At 38.6% G+C, this 22,843-nt stretch overlaps 1 protein-coding gene and 1 long non-coding RNA gene across 2 annotated transcripts in view; one reads left to right on the top strand and one right to left on the bottom strand.

The window, feature by feature from the left end:
• TRPC4 (transient receptor potential cation channel subfamily C member 4) overlaps nt 1-22,843 on the top strand; it is a 160,343-nt gene that overhangs the window by 109,236 nt on the left and 28,264 nt on the right. Inside the window, exons 4-7 of the mRNA XM_047756241.1 lie at nt 774-913; nt 8,054-8,367; nt 15,871-16,066; nt 19,671-19,865. Coding sequence (XP_047612197.1) covers nt 774-913; nt 8,054-8,367; nt 15,871-16,066; nt 19,671-19,865 — 845 coding nt within the window. The remainder of the gene's footprint in view (nt 1-773; nt 914-8,053; nt 8,368-15,870; nt 16,067-19,670; nt 19,866-22,843) is intronic.
• The window catches only part of LOC125113494 (uncharacterized), a 92,898-nt gene continuing 75,484 nt past the window's right edge, over nt 5,430-22,843 (bottom strand). Inside the window, exon 4 of the long non-coding RNA XR_007131473.1 lies at nt 5,430-5,664. This is a non-coding gene — a long non-coding RNA (uncharacterized LOC125113494). The remainder of the gene's footprint in view (nt 5,665-22,843) is intronic.

The raw sequence follows: 22,843 nt of genomic DNA, 5'->3' as shown, positions 1-22,843 counted from the left end.
TCTCTCTGTCTCACCATCAGGCTCTAAAAATAGATTTATAAAATTTTAATGAGATTATGGAAATAGAATAATGATAGACAGTGATATTTTATAAGTACTTTCCAAAATTAAAAAAATATATATTTCCCATTAAAGACATGACCGTAATAAAGGAAAGGGATTTTTATTTTCTTTGGATGGAGCTTTAAAGCTATTGCTAGATATAGGGTGTTTTATTGAAGTATGTTACAACCATCTTCTGTCCAGAACTGAAATCCTCTCTCTGAAGGTGCTAATTTCTTACAGAAACACAATGAAGTACCCTGCCTAATGTTTTTAAGCCAGTAATGGTCATTAGATACACTGTTTTTTCATGAATCTTTGACTCATTTTGACTTGTGAGGAAAAATGTCTTCAAGTACCTGTTTACAAATAAATGTTTCCATGAGATATTTTCCATGGAAAATATATAGGTATGATACTTTTATATTTTCCATGAGAAAAATATATAGGTAAGAGGAATTCCAGTTTGATTCAAAATTTTACATTCTTATGAATTTATCAAGTAGATAAAGTGAAACTGCTCCAAGAGAATTCTCTACAAATTAGCTGTGTCCTGAAAGTTTCAAACTCTGACTGGGACTCATTTATTACCACCTCTAAAAATATATGTTGTATTTAGTGTAACTATACAGTCTCTTGCAGCTCCAAGATTCTGTAATTCCTAGTTGTATATCTCTTTTTAGTGATTTAATTGAAAAATCACACTTATTTGAATCTTTCTATAATTGCAGGTTTTATATGGGGAGAAATTAAACAAATGTGGGATGGTGGACTTCAAGATTACATCCATGATTGGTGGAATCTAATGGATTTTGTGATGAACTCCTTATACTTAGCAACAATCTCCTTGAAAATCGTTGCATTTGTAAAGGTAACTATTGTTTTATATTATTGGTAAAGCGTAAGCTCTGATATACTGCCCATTGCTATTACTTTTATTAATCATGTTACCTACAGTGTTATCTGTATGTGAAATTCATCATCTCATGATTTTATTGATAGGAATAAAACGCATAGATAATACACAGTTTATAGTCCTAAAACCAATTTTGATAAACATTTAGAAGCTGTCACACAATTTTCCTGCATCTAAATTGAATGATGGCTCAAAATGATTCACAATAGCAGCTCTAGTTTCTAATCCTTTCCATTTCTAATGAAATTCTACTCACTGTTCAAATTTCGACAACCAAAATCTATTTTTATCAGTTATAACTAACCGATAAAATTACATAGACAGATCAAAATATTACTCTCTCAAAGCAGTGAAATTATTATTTCAGTTTAAACTAACATAGTTGGATATAATTAGAGCAGAATATAATTTCTCCTCATCCCATTCAACATGACATTGCCTGAAATCTCACACACCCATTACTCCCCCGCATCTGGTACAACATCAGTCTTATCTCAAACCACATAATTTACATAAAACATTTTTGTTCTGCAATGACAACTGGGATTATTTTGTACTTTAGGGGGTGTTTTTCAAACCAAAGTATTATCGTCTCCTCCTTCCTGCCTTTCTTTGTCCCTCTTTTCTCTTCCTTTTTAAAAACTTTGTGTCAGAATGATTAGCGAATTAGTAAAACCTAAAGAGTGTTTAACTGGACTTTCCATGAATAATTCATGCAGTCTAATGATCTGAACTAGAAAATGCTAACATGTAAGCGAACCTTGTTCATTTAGTCTTGTTCTTAAAATGGCCCGAGCCTGCTCCTATAATGTACAGCTTTAACAGGGTTGAAATTGCCCAGTTGTTTCCCAAGTTGCTTAATTAAAATGTTTCTAGCACTCATTAAAAAAAAGAATCAATTTTTACCAGTTTCATGGAAAACAAGCTGTGTGTTAAGAATAGAAGCATAATTTGATAATTTTTCCCACCTGCCTTAAGGTGAATGGCCTTGGGACCTTAGTAAGATGAAGGGAGGTACTGTGTTGAGGAGAGAGAGAGGAGCAAGGAGGTTTTGCAATCTGTGTAGAAGATGGACAGTCTTTTTTTTTTTTTTTTAAGGGCATATCTTTCCAATTCTTCTTTCCTCTGTAATGATCGTTACGTATATCTGTAAGGTCGTTTTGGACACTTCCCTGCTAAAAAGTTATGTATCTGGTTTTTGTAGCCCCATGCAGTTATAAAATTCTGCTTTGTATGACTCTAACACTTCTCAAACTATTAGAGGCTAAGAATCACCCGGAGAGCTTGCTAAAATACAGATTCCTTTTCTCCAGTCGCAGAAATCAGTAGTATTAGGGAGGCGACCCAGATTTGCCTTTCTTGCAAATTCATCGGGTGATATTGATGTCACTGGTCTCAGGAAGACACTTTGAATAGCCCGAGGCCGTAAAATTCTATTCAGCTACTCAAAGAAGTATGGGGCTGATTCCAAAAGGAACCTGTCCTACAATATTTATACTAAGAAACAATATCTTCATAAATTTCATTTATATAGTGTTACTTATAGTACACATATAATTTTATATATAAGTACTCTGATTTAAAAACTGGGTACAGTTACATAAATTAATGGATATTTATGTATTTTTTGCATCAATGGGTTTAGATACTGGATTTGAATTTTCTTAAAATGTTGTAAGTTCTTCATGTGCAACATCTATCTTAATATTAAAATATAAACATTGTTCCTTGTACTATACCAAGGGAAAAGTTATGTTAAAAGTTCATGAGTTCCCAGTGTGGGTCAGCAGATTAAGGAGCTGACATTGTCTCTTTGGGAATACAGGCTCAATCCCCAGCCTTGCTCTGTGGGTTAACAGGCCTGCAGCTGCAGCTCCTTTTCACCCCTATCCCAGGAACTTCCATATGCTGCAGGTGCAGCTCTAAAAAGAAAAAAAAAAAATTCAACTCACCTACCCCAAGCAATGAAGAAGAAAGGAAAGGTGGGGGAAAGGGAAATGGAAAAATACGCAGAAATTACCTCAGAATATGATGATGTAAATAACAGAAATACATAGTTTGTTTATGTGCTTTGGCCACAGGAGTTCAGCTGGGATTGTAAATTTAAGTTATGAGGTACTGCTCCTGAATGATTAGGCTGGTGACCAAAACTTGAGTTGCATGGGTAGAGTTGAATGGCCTGCACTTTAGACTTGGATTTCCTGGGCTCAGTTTCCTCCCATCACTTACCAGTCACGTGAACTTGGATCTGTTCCTTCACCTCTGTGTGCCTCACATAGAATAAGGAGAGTACCAATTTCTGCCTTGTGCTCTTAGTATAAAAAGTAAATGAAGTGACATATTTAAAGTCCCCGTGACAGAGTAAGCACACATGAGCTCTTCTCCTTTCTCTTCCACTCCTGTTTCCTCCTGCTTTGTGCTACGCGTCCTCTGGATTTGCCTTTTATGTCTTTTTTTCTGTGCTTTTTCATTTGCTTTATTTTAGTCGAAAAAGAGTCTGAGCTCTGGATCCACACTGGCTTTTACCACGTGCAACCTGTCTACTTTGGGGCAAGTTTTTTTATGTGAGCCTCTTATCCCTTAAATCATGGTAATAGTCTGAAGAGCATTTGCTTTGGGAGTCTGTGAGGTCATGCTGATTTGCTGACTTTCGTTCCACCATTGAATTTTTCATGCTAATTTTTAATAACTTATAACTTCCTGGAATTCCTTTGTGGTGCAGCGGGTTGAGGATCCAGTATTGTCACTGTGGTGGCTTGGGTTGCTGCTGTGGCAATAGTTTGATCCCTGGCCTGGGGACTTCCACATGCAGCTGGCATGGCCAAAAAAGAAAAAAAAAACAAAAAAACAAAACATAACTTCCTATTTCAGGAGAAGGTGCTTTATTCGTGCACAAAAATAGATTACTATAAATAAGGCAAACAGTCATGATGTGAATCAAGTAATAAGAATTTATGAAAAAAAAAAAGAATTTATGAGGTCACACAAAGAAACAGCTTCCCATCTCTTTGTTGAGAATGCAGAGATGCCTGAGATATAGCTCCTGCCTGTGGGCAGTTCACAGGAAGGAAAGAGAAATACACATAGAGAGCTTCCCATGTGATAAGGTCGACAATATAGGCCTTGGTGGCATCAAGGAAGGAACTAAATTTTGTTTAGTGCCCTGCAATTAATTATTTAGAATGAGTGGGCATCTATCATGTTCATCTATGTGCATGAGTGTTCCAGGGAAAAAAAGACATCATGTGAAAAAGTCTGAGGGTATAAAGGAGTCAGTATTTCAGACGGATGATTCAGGAAACGGGGGCAGGGAGAGGATGGGAAGGATTTTCTAAATTGTGCTATAGAATTTGGACTCTATAAACAAAGAGGAACCATAAATGAGGTTTAAACAGAGAATGAGTCAAAAGATGCTGAATGTCTGAAGTAGAGCAGTAGACATAGGAGAAGCTAAGAGAAAGTTAGATTTTTTTTAAATTAGGTGATAAGAGGGAGTTCCCATTGTTCAGCTGGTTATGAGCCTGACCAAGATCCATAACGATGCAGTTTCCATCGCTGGCCTCACTCAGTGGGTCAAGGATCCAGTGTGGCCATGAGCTGTGGTGGAGGTTGCAGATGCAGCTTGGATCCTATGTTGCTGTGGCTGTGGTGTAGGCCAGCAGCTGCAGCTCTGATTCAACCCCTGACCTGGGAACTTCCATATGCCGCAGGTGCAGCCCTAAAGAAGCAAAAATAAATAAATAAATAAGAGGTAGGATGGGTGATTTGTTATTGTGAAGTATGAGGAAGATGGAATCATCTTGATGCTGCTCCCCAGCAAAGAATCCACTTCTCATGATGCAGGCAAGATGACCAAGAATTACAACTGCGATCTCTGCTGGAATAGCCCAGGCTCTGCCTCCTGTCTGCAGGAGCATAAGTGACAGCAAAAAACCTAACCCTCAGTCTTTTTGGCCACGCCATGAATCCAGACCAAAGGCCCGTCAGCCCAGGGAAGCCCTTCTGTGACCGGCCTTCCAGGGGAGCTGAAATCATAGGGAACATGCAGGGAGAGTAGATAAAATGAGAAGTTGTTTGAGAAGCGAACTTAACAGTTAAAGGGAAACTGAGGAAGAGGATGCAAAGGATGCGGACAAGAGTCGCCAGCACAGCTGGAGGCGAACATGCAAAGATGAAACAGGAGTGTCGACTTTATGAGTAACTTTTAGAAAACAGAGCCAAAGAAAACCTTAAAATTCAAGTTAATCTTTTAATTCCTAATAATAGGTGTGGAAAATACATTTAAGAATGAAGAATTACAGTTTTTCTCTACAGATTCACAGAACAGAATGGTTCGGAAGAATTTTTTAAACAGCTTTGTAAAAGAATGCCTATGTTGAAAAACCTAAATTAAATGTACCTAGATGTGGATGACAGAAGAAAACGTAAAAAGTAAAAATTAAAAGTACGAAATCAAGAGATGACACCTAAATGTTTACATTTTGATTTATTCCTGAGAAGAAACAAGGTTTCTGGGTCAGAGAACAGACAAATTATTTACATAACAGTCCCAGCCTTGGTTCCCTGTGGTCCAAGCCCCCACAGGGGGACAGATGACAGCCAGAGGTACCTTTCACAGAGACGAGTTTGGACCACAGGAGAGGAACTGGGCAATTATGAATCTCAGAGCTTATCTAGGACAGCTGTGCCGGCTGCTCGTCTTCCCCCTAGAGAAGGAAAGAGAAAGACCTTACCTCTTGAAAGTAAACAGATTCTCTCTGGGGAGGCAAAGGTTCCTTAGGATTATTATCCTTAGACTCCAAGCAGATGGTTCCAGGGGAGATGTTTCTAAATCTCTGAGGAGGTCTCTCTTCTTTCATTTCCAAGGCTTACTTGCCATTCAAGCATCCTTTAACCCAAATAGCAGCAATACTTTTCTCAGGAAGCCGTGACCCTACATAAATACGAACATATTCACAGAGGACTGTTTCGTGACAATTACCAGAAACGCTGGGCCCTGACAGTCTTGGGTGACCACGCGGAGGCAGAAACTAGCATCTCTGGTTTGTAAAATGGAAAACCTTCCTTTTAATGATTTTGCAAGTCCCAGCTGAGAGAATTCCCTGAGAAAGGTTCTAAAGTACTGTCACGTCAATAGTAGGGCTGGAGTCTGTGACCACATGAGGCTGGATTCTACATCCAGCTGCCTCACACTGGCTGTGAAACCTCCATCACGGAACAGCATCCCCGCTGCATTCAGTAACATCAAAGGACCCTTAGAGCTCGACCAGCGTGTGGTCTCTGTCCACTGCTGGTCCCATCGGCTCCAAATAGAATTTACCACTTTCTCTTCTCTATTCCCATAGCAGTTTGTGCTTAGAGCATGTTTGTGGTAACCTCTTAGAGCATTTTCGTTGGAATTAGTTGCCCCCGTCATCCTCACTGGACTATGCGTGAATACTTGATGAGAGAAAATGTCTCTTGAGCACCTGTTACAGGCAGGGTATTGTGTTAAATGTGAGAGATTCCAAGAAAATGATTACATCCTTAAGAATGTTTACTCTGTAGTATTTTGTACATTTTGAGATATGGTTCTAAGCCATATTAGAAGAGAGAGAGGGAGGGAGAAAGGAGAAGAAAGAGAAATAGAGAAATATTGAATAAGCCTTCAACAGAAGGGGAGGTAGTCTCTATTAAAATACATGTGTCTTTCAAGAGAAGTGAGCAAAGGAAGGTGAATGTTATGTTGGTCTTTGAAGGAAAAGGCATAATATTCAGGGGACAGAGGAGAAAGGGAAGTATCTTCAATCTGTAGCTATTTTATACTGAAGCCATGTGTAGGAATGCTCAAGAACAGTTATCAGGATTTAAAAATAGAAAATAATTTCCTTCTAGTTCAAACTTGATTGTTTTAAATTGTCACTCAAGCAGGAGTCTGAGTGCTGAACAAGAATCCGAAGCTTATGATGTATTTTCTCCCCAGGGAGATTAAAAAAAAAATACTATCCATTAGTTTCAAGAGAATTAATTAACATTTGTAAAGGTCTTTGGTATAAAATTCAATAAAAAAGGATGGAAATATTCTCATGGGACTCATATAGAAGTAAATTTTTTCCCTACATGATCCTTAGGAAAAATGATGCAATTTTCTAGACAGATTTTCAGTGATATACACGAGGAAGAGAATTTAGCTTATTGTTCAGTTCTTATACAGGTTTAATAATAGAAGTTCAAAATGTAACACTTGACCTTTTATTTTTTGGTCAGGATTTAATTTACTAAGGATACAAATTTACCTCAGGACAAGGGGTAAATTTCATTGTGCTTTTTATATAGCCCAGTATCAAGATAATTCAAAGCTGTCATTTTAATTAAATCATGCTTTGAAAGTAATTGCTGGCCAAAGTTTAATGTAGCAAATATTTCCCTCAAATTGCGTATTTCACCCAATTAGGTAATATTCCGACAAACATCACACTTTCTACACATTGAATATTAAAAATGAGCAGTTCATTGATTTCCAGGAAGATTTCCAAGTGAGGCTGTATGTACGTTTCAGATATAACGACACAAAACTCTAATGGTTATGCCCACACCAATCGTTACCATAGCCAAGGCAACAGACCACTATTTCTACTCATTTATGTGTATTTGGGTCCTACGTGGTTCCACTAGAATAGGCAAGTGTGTCAAATATGGTGAAACAAGCCATCGATTTTATTCAAAATGTAGCAGTTTTCCTTTTTAATGTAAATTTTTTTGTTATTATGATAGTGCTATTTTTCCAATATAAAATCAGGCTATTTTTTTTCTCCTATGAAACATTTTCCTTTTTTTTTTTTTTTTTGAGTTCCACTGGAAAGATCAAGGACAGATATGATTCACAGATTACGAAATACTATAAATAACAAGGACAGACCAGGGAGATCACTTTGATTAAAGCTCATAAATTATAAGTTGCTTTCATAAATGCTTATTTTTGTGTAGATTAGTGTTGCCACCACTGTCCAGGAGGACGAGCTGGACCTGAAAAACCAGCTTGGCCTGAACGTGGCATGTTGATATGTACGTTTGTTTTATATTGAATTTTCCCTTGTGTCTCTCTTTTCTCTCCAGTACAGTGCTCTTAACCCACGAGAATCCTGGGACATGTGGCATCCCACGCTGGTGGCCGAAGCTTTATTTGCTATCGCAAACATATTCAGTTCCCTGCGCCTGATCTCACTGTTCACGGCCAATTCTCACCTGGGGCCTCTGCAGATATCTCTGGGAAGGATGCTCCTGGACATTCTCAAGTTTCTATTCATCTACTGCCTCGTGCTGCTAGCATTTGCAAATGGCCTAAATCAGCTGTACTTCTATTACGAAGAAACAAAAGGGTTAAGCTGCAAAGGCATACGATGTGAAAAGCAGAATAATGCATTTTCAACGTAAGTCACACAGACATTTCTGTTGGGAACGTTGTGCAGAATTTAGAGTGTCTTACATTTTGAATGTGAACCGTGACAAGGGGTTGCAAAGAAAAATTGTGCTTAGTGCAGAAAACAGAAATATCCAGTACATTTATTTTAAGTTTTAGGAAAATGGTCTTTTCTTTTAAATGACTTCATGTAAAAGACAGCTCTAGATACTGTTTTAAAATGTGGAAGAAAAAGGAAACTTATGCCTATTGATAGCTTTCAAGCACATTAAGAGATAGAATATATGTAAAACCAATTGCGGAAGAAAATCCAAATGCTTTTCCATCTTGGCTCAGGTGTTTTCCAGATGTGAAAGTGTCTTCACATGTCTCTTTCATTCTTGGAATCCCTACACAAAAATCTAAGCACATAGAAATACTCCAAAATAGATTCCTCAGGCTAAGCCAGGATTAGGATGTGCATCAACGCCTCTGTGCCTTTCCACCTGCAGAGCCTCACGCCTAGACCGGGGTCAAGCCCTGGTACTTCGCACAATCAGGCTTTCTGACAGCACAGTTTCATGACCATGGCGTTTCACGTTCACACAGTCCTGACAGAAAACACCTCCCTATGTCTGCATCCATTCCCCTCTCACTGTGATAAACAGATCACTTGTGATGCAGAGTAAATTGGCAGATGAATTAGGGAGTTAGGTGATTTTTCCTCTCCACAGTGACCACCTGCGAACATACGGTCATTTTGTAGATGACTTTGAAAGTCAGATGGCTATTCATCAGCCATTCTAGAATTTTCTGTAATCGAAGAGAGTACAGTAATTTCTCAGGTGGAAGGAAATCAATAACTTCCCATAAACTGGATCACTTTTGGTTAAAATAATCTTGTTGGCTCAATTCCGTGTCCATTCTATCTTTCATCCCAGTATGGAAAACACCATATTAATTCATAACATCTGATTACTTGCACAGAAGTTGTAATCGCAGATTTAGCTATCTCAAATCATTCAGAAATCGATTTGATACAAACAGTGAATCATAAACAAAACAAAAAGTTATCCCTGCTATAGCTTGTCATTTCATCACTTGCTCCAGCCTCTTCATTCTCCTGGGCTTCAGCATTTCTCCAGCCCGACCAGCCTACTCAGCCATATCGTCTTCCTCACGTTCTTTTCCCATCCAGTTCAGGAGGGATTCGGTGAAATCTCTTGCAGCAACATCCTGACTAATGGCCTTGGATCGTGTCTCAGTTTTGATATCAGAGCATGTCTTTCCTTACTCCCTTGTGACCCTAGATTTGGCGGTTTCCCCCTGACAATGGGGTCTGGAGCTTTGAAATGGTCTGTTCTTCTAACTTCCCTCTTTGTCGGCTAGAGTTCTGCCTCTGGCAAACCTCCTGGATGTTGTCTGTCCGCTGACTGTCCCCCTAGATTCCTGATGGAGAGATGTTTGGCCCTTTGCATCTTTCGCAAACCCTTTGTTACTTTGTACTGGGTACCCTGATGCAGACTGCTTGCCAAGACCACCCCATCCATACTGGCTGCCACATCCTCTGATTCCCTGCTTTGTTACCAGAAAGAACTTCTGCACAGCACCTAGAATTGAGTTCCCTCCTCAGGTCTTCTTTAATTCAGGGAACAACTCTGGTTCCAAAACCCAACCCCTGCTCAGATATCTGATTTGTCTGCAGTTAACAAGGTTCTACCTAACCCCATTCTAACTTAAGATCCTTGAAATTCCCAAGAACCCCTTTGTCCTCTTGGCTTTGCAGTAAGTGATTATATACTGTGAGCTAATTTTAATATCTGTCTAGGAAGAATGTGGCTAGAGAAGTCTGATGCAAAATATTTAATAAATAGTATTCTAAAACCAAAAGAGTAGAATACCAAATAGTATTCTAAAATATTTAATAAAGAAATAGAATTGCTTGGATTATGTATTATTTTAGTGCATCCTTACCAATGGTTTTCTCCATTACTATGCAAAGCAACAGATAACTACATATTGCCCAAATATTATAGGTCCACATCATTCAATGCAAATAAATCAGGTGTTCTACTTGAATTTTTCCAGATAATGGAATGTAAATCTGCAAGCAAGAAATTATTTTTCTTTCCTCACCAAGAGTAACTGCTAGTGTTACTTGTTACTTGAGGTTATTATTATATCTTCTTCTTTTAATGACTCTGTAACTTCCACAAATTTCAACCTTTCCTTTTGATTATCCACTATCTCAGAGATCTTCATCTGAGGATTAAAAAATAATAAATCATGTAAAGTGCCTAATACAGCACCTGCCATATAATGTGATTAAACATGTTATCTGCTCCACTTTTTTTGATTAGCAGTAGTAGAGTATTTCCTCATCTGTATCTCCCATGGTCCCTCTCTAATGCTCCTTCCACTCAGGGAGAAAATGTGTGCTGAAATTCTGAACTCTGTTTGCCCTAAGAGTCCTATCTCTCTCCTTTTCATCCATGCAACCTCCACAAGAAGCCTAAACAAGATAGCTTGTTTTCTTGCTTCTTATTCATTCTTCATCCAATTGCAATTTGCTGCTGCTTCTATCATTCCACTAAAACTACTTTAGACAATATCAAGAGGCTCCCTATCACCACTATCAGTGGACATTTCTCTCTTTATATCCCACTCAGTGCCTCTGCATTCTTTGACCCTGTTTAACACTCTCATTTTGAAACTCTCATCCTCCTTTACTTTCAATGGTACTGTGTTTTTATACTTTATCTCTTACTTTTCTAATCTTTCTCATTGCTCTCTGATCATTATATTTCAATGACTACTTTTAAGTAGTGATCTGCCTTAGTAACTGTCCTCTGACCCTGTTATAGTATCTCTGTGGAAGCTCATCGAATGGCTTTGGCCATGTATAAGAGACGACTCCTATATTCAATTTCTACCACTGGCACCCATCCCTCTCCCCAAGATCTGGAAGTCCAACTGTCTTTTGAATGCCTCTCTATGCAGATCTCCTAAGCACCTAAAGTCAATCAAAGAAAACTCATCAGTCTCTCTCACAACTCTTTCTTCCTCCTCAACTCCCTTTCTTAGTCAGTGCTACCACAACCCATCCCGATACTTCAACCAAACACTTGTGTTTTCCACGAGACCCTTCCTTTTCCCCAACCCCTTCACATGCAGTGTCAATAAACGTCTACTCCTGCTCATTACTCTCTCAGGGCCATCTTCCCTTGCTCATTACTCACACCTAAATCCAAGTTCCCCTGCACCTGGTCCCTGCCTTCCTTGATACGTTTTCCATCCTGTCATCTACAAAATCTTTCTGAAGCAAAATCACGACACTCCTCTATTTAAAGCACCTAAATGGCTTCTCATTCCTGATTGGATGTAGTCAAATTTCTTAGCTTGACATATCAGATTCTTCAGTGATCGCCCCTTGCTTCCTCTTTTAGGCTCATCTTTCTCCATTCCCCCAAAACACTTTATTCGTCTACATTTTCTAATGGGTTGTCAGTCCCTAAATATATCATATTCTTCTCTCATCCCAGAATGCCCTTGTTCTGCTCTCTCTCTTGGAAAAATTTTAGTCTGTGTTCCTAAACCTGTCTCAGGTGTAACTTTTCCAGGATGCCTTCCTGATAGCTTTCTGATTGTGGGCTCCCAGCTATGTCCTCTGAATCTCTGTCCATTTTCCCACTAGTAAGTGAATACTTCTTTCTGCTCCTGTAACACTGTCAGGTTGTTTTTTCTTTGCCATGGGAAGAACCACATGATACTAAAAGAAACCAAATGTTTAGCCACTGAAATTATTTTGCATACAATTTTAAACTAATAGTCTCTGGGTAAGGGACTCTCTTATGAATAGAGAGGCATGGACTTTGGGACAGACATTTTCTCATTAAGAAAGCCTTTTCTGGAGTTCCCACTGTGGCTCAGCAGGTTAAGAACCCAACATAGTATCCATGAGGATGCAGGTTTGGTCCCTGGCCTTGCTCAGTGTGTTAAGGATCCAGTGTTGCTTCCAGTTTCAGGGGTGTAAGATGCAGATATGGCTCAGATCCCGAGTTGCTGTGGCTGTGGTGTAGGCCGGCAGCTGCAGCTCCAATTCGACCCCTAGACTGGGAACTTCCATATGCCACAGGTACGGCCATGAAAAGGGGGAAAAAGCCTTTTATGGTTTTTTGGAACCATACTTTATTTGTTTTAGTATTATTTCATTTCTTATGAGAAAATACAGTCAGATGTCTTGTATTAACTTATGTGTCCTCATTGGTTTCATCTCAAAGGATAGAAGGAAACCTCAGCTGTGGAACACATTCCCTTTTTACCTGTTCTCTTTCTCTAGTTGAAAGTATTTAACAGGGGAAAAGTTCATTTATAAAAGCAGCAATTGGGAAATATCTTCAAGGAACAGGAGACAAAATATTATTTTTAGAATGGCAATACTATAGAAATTGCCAGGTTTTAGTCTTTAACCAAGATTTCATGCTAAATGTCATTTAATGAATTGTGGCACTATCCTGGAAAACTCTCTGTCCTTATCTTTCCAAATAATTAGGAAAATAATGTAGTTGTCACATGAAGCCCATCTGAAAAGCGCTTCAGCTAATGGCTCTTCAGTCTATGGGCAATGTCACTATCAACAGATTTGAAATTCACTAATTACGAAAACATTTTTAGAAGTAATGGCTTTGAAATATTAACTTGGACTGATTTTTTAATCCATGTAATAAAAGAATAATTAACTAAGAAACACCAATACCAATGCCAATCTTGAGACCACCGTCTTGATTCATCTAAATATGTTTCTGTGAAGTAGGACTGTTCTGCAAATCTTATTTCTGATTCATCTGACTAAAAAAATAAATGAAAAGAAAGAAAAATTAGAATGAAATTCAGACTTAATCATAAAATGTCATCTTGTTTGGAATGTTTTCATTTTCAAATTTTAATTAAGTATGTAAATAATGTTTTGACAAAGAGTTTGCTAATATTCCCTAATGATTAATAGTTCTTACTTAGACAGAGGCAAATCAGTATCATTCAACCATAATAATCCACTTTTTCTACATCATTTATTTGAACATTTAGAAAAGTAACTGCTATGGGATTTATGTGGCAACATTTTATATAATTTATTATATCACTTATGTAACTTCTCCTCTTTCTCTGAACTACTATTGATGCCAGGGGAAAACCAATGGAATTATATTTGGATATTCACAGTGAGAATATACGCTATTTAGAAAGGAAGAAAAACATCATTTTCAAATTGAATCAAATGATACTATCATTAATCTTAGAAACTGTCCCTAAAGTAACTGAAAACAAAGAACACATGACCTTGGGTCAAATTTATTTATTTATTTATTTTTCTGAGAAAGTTTTCAAAGAATAACTTCTAGTGGTCTTTGTCTGAGGCCAATGAATTATACGAAACTTGCCCTGATATTTTCAGAATCTGACATCTGGTTGTCCTTTAAGATTGTATGTTCAACTCTTCTCAATGTAGGTACTCCTCTGCTGGGGCATCAAGGTCTGACTGAGGTTGATCACATTAGAACCTTTATGATAATTTGCCCCATTGAGAGCTGAACAGCCCTAGCAAAATAAGTCAATAAAGAAACCATTACATTTCCTGTAATTAAAATTGGTTATATAATTAAAAATACGAAATTGTTTACTAAAAAAAAAAAAAATTAGTGTAGCTGGGTCACCTTGCTGTATAGTAGAAAACTGACAGAACACCGTAAACAAGCTTTAATGGAAAAATTTAAAATTAAAAAAAGTAAGGAATTTCCTCATGGCTCAGGGGCTTAAGGATCCAGCATTGTCACTGCTGTGGCACAGGTTCAATCCCTCATTGAGGAATTTCCACATGCTATGGGTACGGCCAGTAACTAACAAATAAATAAATATTTTTTAAAAACCAATAAATTTGAGAAAAAATTTATTTAGATTCTCCTGGTTATATAGATCAGAAATTCATCATTGAATTGCTTCAACTTGAACAACCTGATTGCTTCAAGTAACAGGTGTTTGGTATAGGAATTCTGCACTGGATTGCAGCCTTTTGATTCTTTGAGCAAGAGTTGATCTTAGCAATGGCAGAGCCAAGAGCAAGCCCTGGCTTCAAGAAGACCAGGCATTGACAAAGAACTGGACTGTGGGATTTTTTACTGAGAACCAGTATTAACATGACTCAGCTACTCTACGTGTACCCCCTTCAGTGTTTTCTTATTACCTGGCTTATTTATCCTCAATTCTCTGTTTCCTAATTTGTGCTGTCTCAAATCTTTGGCTTCTTATAATTCCAGTGATCCTAATTCTACATCATATCTCCTGTTATGTCAGCCCCTTTTAACAGCTACCTCATTCTCTTAATATTTCAAAGATAAATGTTCATAGAGAGAAAATCTGATAGTTTAAGCTCATTTTTTTCACATCGGGCCACACCGTTATCCACTGGCCTCATGTGAATTTACCCTCCTTGGGGCACTGGACCACTGAAATCCCACCTCCTTAGTCATCATGCCAAGTATAAGATATTTTTGCTTTTGTTTTCACCATATAATTTAACTACAGTCTTATTTTAACTATTTCTCAAAGAATAGAAGAGTTCTGTTGTCTTTTTATCACATTAATGTATTAAAAATGGTCCTACTGAAATAAACAGTTCTTCATTTGGGTTCAGACACTCTTCATCTTATTCCATTTGGGGGGTAAGTTAAAGAATGAAGAAAAGGTTCCCTAAAATATGAAAAATAGCAAATTTTATTATCTGAGCACTCTGAGACATTTTGCCCTCTTACAGGCTTCACTCTGTGCAATTTTAATTGTGAATGTAGAAATCCATGATGGTAGCATTATTTTTAAACCTTCTACAACCACAAGCAAAGTCAGGTAAAAGAGTTTACATTTTTCAAAGCCTAAGCCTGAGGATCTATCACTTGTTAACTATGACTCGGTGCCATAGAACAGGGGTTTGCAAACTTGTTATGAAAAGGACAGGTAGTAAATATTTTCAGGACTTCCCATGTGGCTCACAACGTAACTACTCGGCATTGCTCCTACAGTGGCTGTGGCTCGACCCCTGGCTCGGGAACTTCCACATGCCGCAGGTGCAGCTTTGTGGGCCATATGTTCTCTGTTGCAACTACTCATCTCTGCCATCGTAACACAGAAGAAATTGTAGACCATGCACGAATGAACTGCTCTGGCCATATTTCAATAAAAATTTATTCGTGGGCTCTACAATGTGAATTTATATAATTTTTACATATCACGAAATATTACTCTTTTGACTTTTTTTTTTGCAGTTTGTCTTCCTTGCCCCAAGAAATGAAATAGTTTTCAAAGCTTTTGGGAATATTAAAACACCGTTTGTGCTAATATGAAGAAATCAACTTTCTTAACTCTTTTTAAGTTTATTTCTAAATTAATCAAACAGAACCTAATAGTAGTCATGTTCTATCATCATAGCTTATTGTAAAATGGGTCTATCACTCTAACTATTAGTATCATTTTATCTTTATTCCAGGTTATTTGAGACACTCCAGTCCCTGTTTTGGTCAATATTTGGGCTCATCAACTTATATGTGACCAATGTCAAGGCACAGCATGAATTCACTGAGTTTGTTGGTGCCACCATGTTTGGGACATACAATGTCATCTCTCTGGTTGTCCTACTCAACATGTTAATAGCTATGATGAATAATTCTTACCAACTTATTGCTGTAAGTAGAATAACTCCCCCTGGAATGTGCCCGTCTTAGCTAGACCCCATCCTACTATCATAGGAAATACAATTTGCAATTGCTGTTGAAAAGGCCAATCCAAATTATAATATAAATGGTTAATTTGATGTTTCTAAGTGATATTCCCATATTTGGCTACATACTACTTTCATTTTTTCATATTACAGATGATTATAAAATATACTAAATCTATCCTGCCAGGCACTCATTGGCTACGGCAGGCATTAGGTGAGATATGAATTACGAACAGGCAGCTCATCTCTAGGAAGTGCCCTCTGGGTTTTGCATTGTCTCTGACCATATAATCTATCATTTTGATGTGAGCAAACTTGTACCAGTTCGGCAGGATACAAAAGCTAGCTCAGAGAGGCGTCTGAGGGAAAAAGTTTTGGATTTTCAGTTTCTTAAAGCCCAGAAAAAAGCCAGAGAGGAGTAACCCTGAATTCTGTAGCCAAATATACAGTACCATATGTGTTTGCTTGAAATTCTAGAATCCAAACCACTTAGCTTATTTAATCATTCATTCAATAAATTCATATTAACTGCTTGCTTTGTTGTCAAGTCCTGCTCTAGGAGCTAGAAATACAGCTATGAACAAGAAAGGCAAAGCCTTTTATCCCCTTGAACTTGCATTCTCATGATATATGTGTACGGCCATTAGCAATAGTGACAGAACAAATCCAGACTGGAATGAAATCTATTTCTTAAGTCATTCATATGTATACTTGAGACAAATAGGATTTTGTAAGAATAATTACAGTCTTCCCATTTACTCCATAAATAACTGCAATTATATGGGATCTTTGAATCTACTGCCAAACCTCTGGGGTGTTGTTATTGTTATTTTGAGAAGCAGAACTTCTAATTTTAACTAAACTGTCTTTATGGAAGTAAGACACCTGTCACAGATGAAAAACTGCATAAAACATAAGGATAAATAATTTTCATTTACTGATTCCAAGACCAAACAAAGTTTTACCACTGAATGACTTAGGTCCTAGGATTTGCAGGTGAATATTTAAGTTTGTGGAACTTCACTTAAGTATCTCACAAATCTAAAACTTTTTATTTTACACACACACACACACACACACACACATTTGCTTCAGACGTTCTTTAGTCAATACACTTGCCAAATGTAGATTCTGTTTTCCAGACCACCCTTCCAAAAATATTAGAAAACCTCTAATTACCAAGCTGTATACAGAGAAACTCTGTACACAATTTGCATCCTATAAATCATTAGAGGTATCAGTTTCATCAAGAAGAGAGCATTATTCAGGAATAGTATAGTATTTTCTTTTTGCTTCTGTGTGGGGCATGTCTTTCTAGGTGACTTCTGACAGAAATGAGAATGATCTGCAAGTCTCTGTTTTTGTTTGGCCCCCAAACTCTAAAGCTACTTGAGAGGAGAGTAGGCACTGAGAACCTGAGATGGGTGCACCCCAACGTCCTGCAGGTGATGCCTCCTTGGAGCATAAGAGTGCCAAGTATTTGAGTTGCACCTGTCCCACTAGAGCAGAATTTACCCTGATGTCTTGCTCTTTTTGTCCTCCTACTCCTAACTCAGAGCTCTAGGGTAATGAATGCATGAAAGAAGATGAAAATGTAATCACTGAAAGGAAAAAGCGTTCCTGCAGACCACGTTTAAAGCCCACACATACTGCCCGGGTCAGATATTTACTGTGCACCTAGTATATGCCAGACTTATGCTCGATTTTAGGGATACACAGAATAATGCAGTCTCTGCCTTCAAGAAAAAAAAGTAATGTAGGGACAAACAAATTCAATAAATTTCAATACTGAGGAGTTCCTCAGTGGGTTAGGAATATGAATGCAGCAGCTCAGGTCACTGTGAAGGTATGGGTTTGATCCCTGGCCCTGCACAGTGGGTTAAAGGATGACAGCTGTGGCTCAAATTCCGTCCTTGGCCCGGGAGCTTCCATATGCTGTGGGTGTGGCCATTCGATAAATAAATAAACAATTTCAATATTGTGAAAAGGAATTACAGAATGTGATAAAAGTACAGAATAGAGAACCATGGACATAAGCTGGGAGGAGGAGGCAGCTGAGATTGATGGAAACACCTAAGTTTTAAATAATGACTAAGAGTTAGAAGATGGGTAGCAGACAGGATTTTAGTCATCACCAGCCTCGAATGTTTCACCTCCAGTTTTACTAACCACTACAGACGTTGCTATAGATCTTTTCAGAATCTCAAACCTTGACCAAAGGAAGAGACTGCTTTGTGACAGCAGTAAGGGAACATAACGAGGTCGGGATAATCCTTAACTTGTGACTCCTTGAGAACCAGGAGGAGCAGAAGCTCCTCATGGGACATCACTTCACCTTGGGTGACTACCTTTTTATTTCCTTAAGCCAATTTGGATCAGCCCCACTCTCCATGACCGTAGCAAACAATATCTACTTCTCTCATTAATGCAGAACCTGTAACTTGTTCAGAAAGAAAGACAGGGGAGGAGAGGGGAGGAAGCTGTAGCTTCTCTGGTGCCATCCACTGATCCAGCCAGCCAATCACACGTTTGCTAAGCAGCAATCAAGACAATGCCTTTTCTAGGTACTGTGACTCCTGATGAAAGCACAATCTGTCCAGTATCTAGACTAAAAGCCACATTGTTCAGAGTAGAAACATGTAAACAACACATGCGTTCATCGGCACACAGCAGTTTAGGGATACCAGAACAAAGTAGAGTCTAATTTCTCCTATTCTAAAAACCTGAGTTCTTTTTTTAAAATAATATTAATGGGTTAAAATGGACTATTTGGAATTCTTAAAATGTATATATGCCTGGTTTCTACCACCTCCTACTTCCCAGATTTTCTGCTTAAATAAGATTTGTGGTTAATTTAAAAGGAAACTGCCTGCCCCATATCAAATTGCCACAAATGTTTCTGAGTTTTTCCAGGAGATCAACAAAGTGGAATCATTAATAAAAAATTTGAGGAACACTCAAAGTTTGTGGGCAGCCATAAGCCATCCTCCTATCTGGTACCATTTGGCCAAGGTTATGCAAAGTTCAATGCCATCTCAGAGGCCCTATTGTATATTTGTTAGAGGAGCTTCTCTCTGAGTTTTTACGTGTTGCCTGAAGGTGGAGGAGGTTTACTCACGTGGAGATGTATCAACTAAGATTTTTCCTGGAAACACCAAAAGTGTACGCCAGGAGGAGCATCTACCTAGGCAGGGTTTCAAAGCCTTCGTGAAGACATAAAGCCCCATTTGTGGCCAGAATCTAATGAAACTGAGCTAATGGAAGCCTGCAGTGCAGGAAATGAAGATTCATCTTCAAGTCATAACTAATCACTGCAGTCTCTTTAACATGGAATTATTTTAGGTGTCTGTTTTCCTGGAAGAGGGCAGAATGAAGAGGGACAGGAGAGCTGTGACTCCTTTCCAGGGTAAATCGTTGCCTGCAATGTTTAGTTATCTCTAGGAGTCAGTGGCGTTTTTATAAGCAATTTAATTAATGTTCCAAAAGCCACTCAAAGCGGGTCACAGTGAGGTTTATCTCACCTTATTAATTAAGAAACCTGTCAGCAGTTATCACATTCTCCTGTTCAGGATCATGCAGACATAGAATGGAAATTTGCTCGAACAAAGCTTTGGATGAGTTATTTTGAAGAAGGCGGTACCTTGCCTACTCCCTTCAATGTCATCCCGAGCCCCAAGTCTCTCTGGTACCTGATCAAATGGATATGGACACACTTGTGCAAGAAAAAGATGAGAAGAAAGCCGGAAAGCTTTGGAACAATTGGGGTAAGAATGCAGCATGTTGGTATTACTGTTTTGTTTTTTTTTTTGTTTGTTTTTAATTGTGTGCTTGAATATGTTTGTATTTCTTATTGGATATTTCTGCATTTTTTCATTTCGTTCTTACTGGTTGCTTTTGGTGAACATTTATTGCACAGCTACCGTGTCTAAGAACTGCTTGGTTAACTCTGGTTAACTATGGTTTCACAAATCCATTTCCTCCACAGAGGGTGGACACTTATTTATTTATTTGTCTTTTTGCCTTTTCTAGGGCTGTTCCTGTGGCACATGGAGGTTCCCAGGCTAGGGGTCTAATTGGAGCTGTAGCCACTAACCTAGGCCACAGCCACAGCAATGCAGGATCCAAGGCTCGTCTTCGACCCACACCACAGCTCATGGCAACGCCAGATCCTTAACTCACTAAGCAAGGCCAGGGATCCATCCCGCAACCTCATGGTTCCTAGTCAGATCCATTAATCACTGAACCACAAAGGGGACTCCAGACACTGTTATTTTACTCAGGCTTCTCCTAGACCACGAGTCAAGGCTTGGGGAGCTAACAGTCTCTAAGGTCCCTTGATTTCTAGCTCGATTCAGAATTATAACCTTGAGTTACTTGTGGCATGATTTACTCACTGTCCGTTTCTCTCTCTGAGTTGTAAGGGAAGGCGTCTATTTCATATTCTTAGTCCCTAACATAGGCCCCGGCACAAAGATAGACTGCTTCATAAAAATTCTCCATTAAATGAATAACATTAGAACTTGAAAATGCTGTGCCATATTCACGCACAGTGCTTGCAAAATACGTTCAATTGCTCACCATTTTGTCCCCCCCCCCCCCCGCCATTATATGAAATGCTAAGAAGCTGTGTATTTAAAAAAATATTAGGACTGCTCAGAGCCATGCCCCTGTTACACTGGAAGGTCTTACTTCCCTGGGGAAATTTCTTTCCTATTGGAAAGCAAGGGTTCAAGCCATCCCAACAGAGGAGGCGTGGATATAAGGCTTTGTTCCAACCCAACCAATGATCTGGGATAAGTTGTTTCTTTCACATTCAATTTCTCCATTTTCAAAGCTTTCACAGTGAGTTCTGGGAACTACTATCAGAACACTCATTAGTCACTTAGACCTTCTGGGAGAAACTGCTTTGCAAGTATTCTAACATACCTTTATATCACCAAGTAACCTTAGCTATTTAATTTAAAAATTAGTTGATTTTTAAATTTATTTAACTTCGTTTATGACAGCTAGTTATGCCCTTACTGGGGATACTTCTCACTTGAACTTCATCTCCCACCAGGCATTGTTATTAGCATCACTTGGGGCTTTCTCACTGAGAGTGGCATTGATTGACCTGTCCTCTCAGTAACACTTCTGATTCAAAAGAGAAATTGACTGGCAAGAGAGTGTAGCAGAGAGGTGGTTAGGAAAGACAGTTATATCCTTCCCTCTAAAACATCACTCCATGGACTTGGAATTTGGGCATATATCTGATCTTAGAAATGGAAGTCAAGTTGTGATAAAGCCTTATATTGCAATCCTCATACTAATTTATAGATGTTTAAGCACTGACCTTAGAAAAAGTAAAATTATTTTACTCCAAGTGCTTGATTTCTCTCTTTAAAAATACATTCAACCTAAAAATATATGGTTGTAAAGTAAACGTAGTGATTTGTGTTTAATAATCAATTACTGTACGTGTTCCGCATGCCAGTAACTGAGTTAGTAATTGGGGGTGGGAGGAGGTAAGACTGCGTGGTTTCCATCCTCAAAGGCATCATTTCTTTTTTTTTTTAAATTAATTATATATTACTCAAATGAATTTATCACATCTGTAGTTGTATAATGATCGTCACAATCCAATTTCACAGGATTTCCATTTCATAAGCACATCCACCACCCCCAAAACTGTCTCATCCGGAGAACATAAGTTTTTCAATGTCTGTGAGTCAGCATCTCTTCTGCAAACAAGTTCAATCTGTCCTTTTTGCAGATTCCACATGTCAGTGAAAGCATTAGATGTTGGTGTCTCAAGTCTGACTGACTTCACATAGCGTGATAATTTCTAGGTCCATCCATGTTGCTAAAAATGCTGGTATTTCATTCCTTTTAATGGCTGAGTAATAGTCCATGGTGTATATGTACCACCTCTTCTTGATCCACTCCTCTGTCCATGTGGACATTGAGGTTGTTTCCATGTCTTAGCTATTGAAAAGAGTGCTGCAATGAACATCAGAGTACATGTGTCTTTGCGAGTCATGGTTTTCTCCGGATAGATGCCCAGGAGTGGCATTGCTGGGTCAAATGGTAGTTCTATGTTTAGTTTTCTGAGGCTTCTCCATACTGCTTTTCACAGTGGTTGCACCAATTTACAATCCCACCAACAGTGTACTAGGGTTCCTTTTTCTCCACACCCTCTCCAGCACTTATTGTTTGTAGATATTTGGATGATGGCCATTCGGGCTGGTGTAAGGTGGTACCTCAGAGTGGTTTTGATTTTCATTTCTCTAATAATGAATGATGTTGAGTATCTTTTTGTTGTTGTTGTTGTTGTTGTTGTTGTTGTTGTTGCCATTTCTTGGGCTGCTCCCGCGGCATATGGAGGTTCCCAGGCCAGGGGTTGAATCGGAGCTGTAGCCACCAGCCTATGCCAGAGCCACAGCAACGCGGGATCCGAGCCGCGTCTGCAACCTACACCACAGCTCACAGCAACGCCGGATCGTTAACCCACTGAGCAAGGGCAGGGACCGAACCCGCAATCTCATGGTTCCTAGTCAGATTCGTTAACCACTGCGCCACGACGGGAACTCCTGAATATCTTTTCATGTGCTTTTTGGCCACCCATATGTCTTCTTTGCAGAACTGTCTGTTTAGATCTTCTGCCCATTTATTGATGGGGTTGTTTGCTTTTTTGGTATGGAGCTGCAGAAGGTGTTTATAAAGTTGGGAGATTAATCCCTTGTCCGTTGCTTCACTTGCAAAG

Source organism: Phacochoerus africanus, chromosome 13 (genome assembly GCF_016906955.1).
Source record: "Phacochoerus africanus isolate WHEZ1 chromosome 13, ROS_Pafr_v1, whole genome shotgun sequence".
Lineage (NCBI taxonomy): Eukaryota > Metazoa > Chordata > Mammalia > Artiodactyla > Suidae > Phacochoerus > Phacochoerus africanus.
This window is presented reverse-complemented; position numbering and strand designations above follow the sequence as displayed.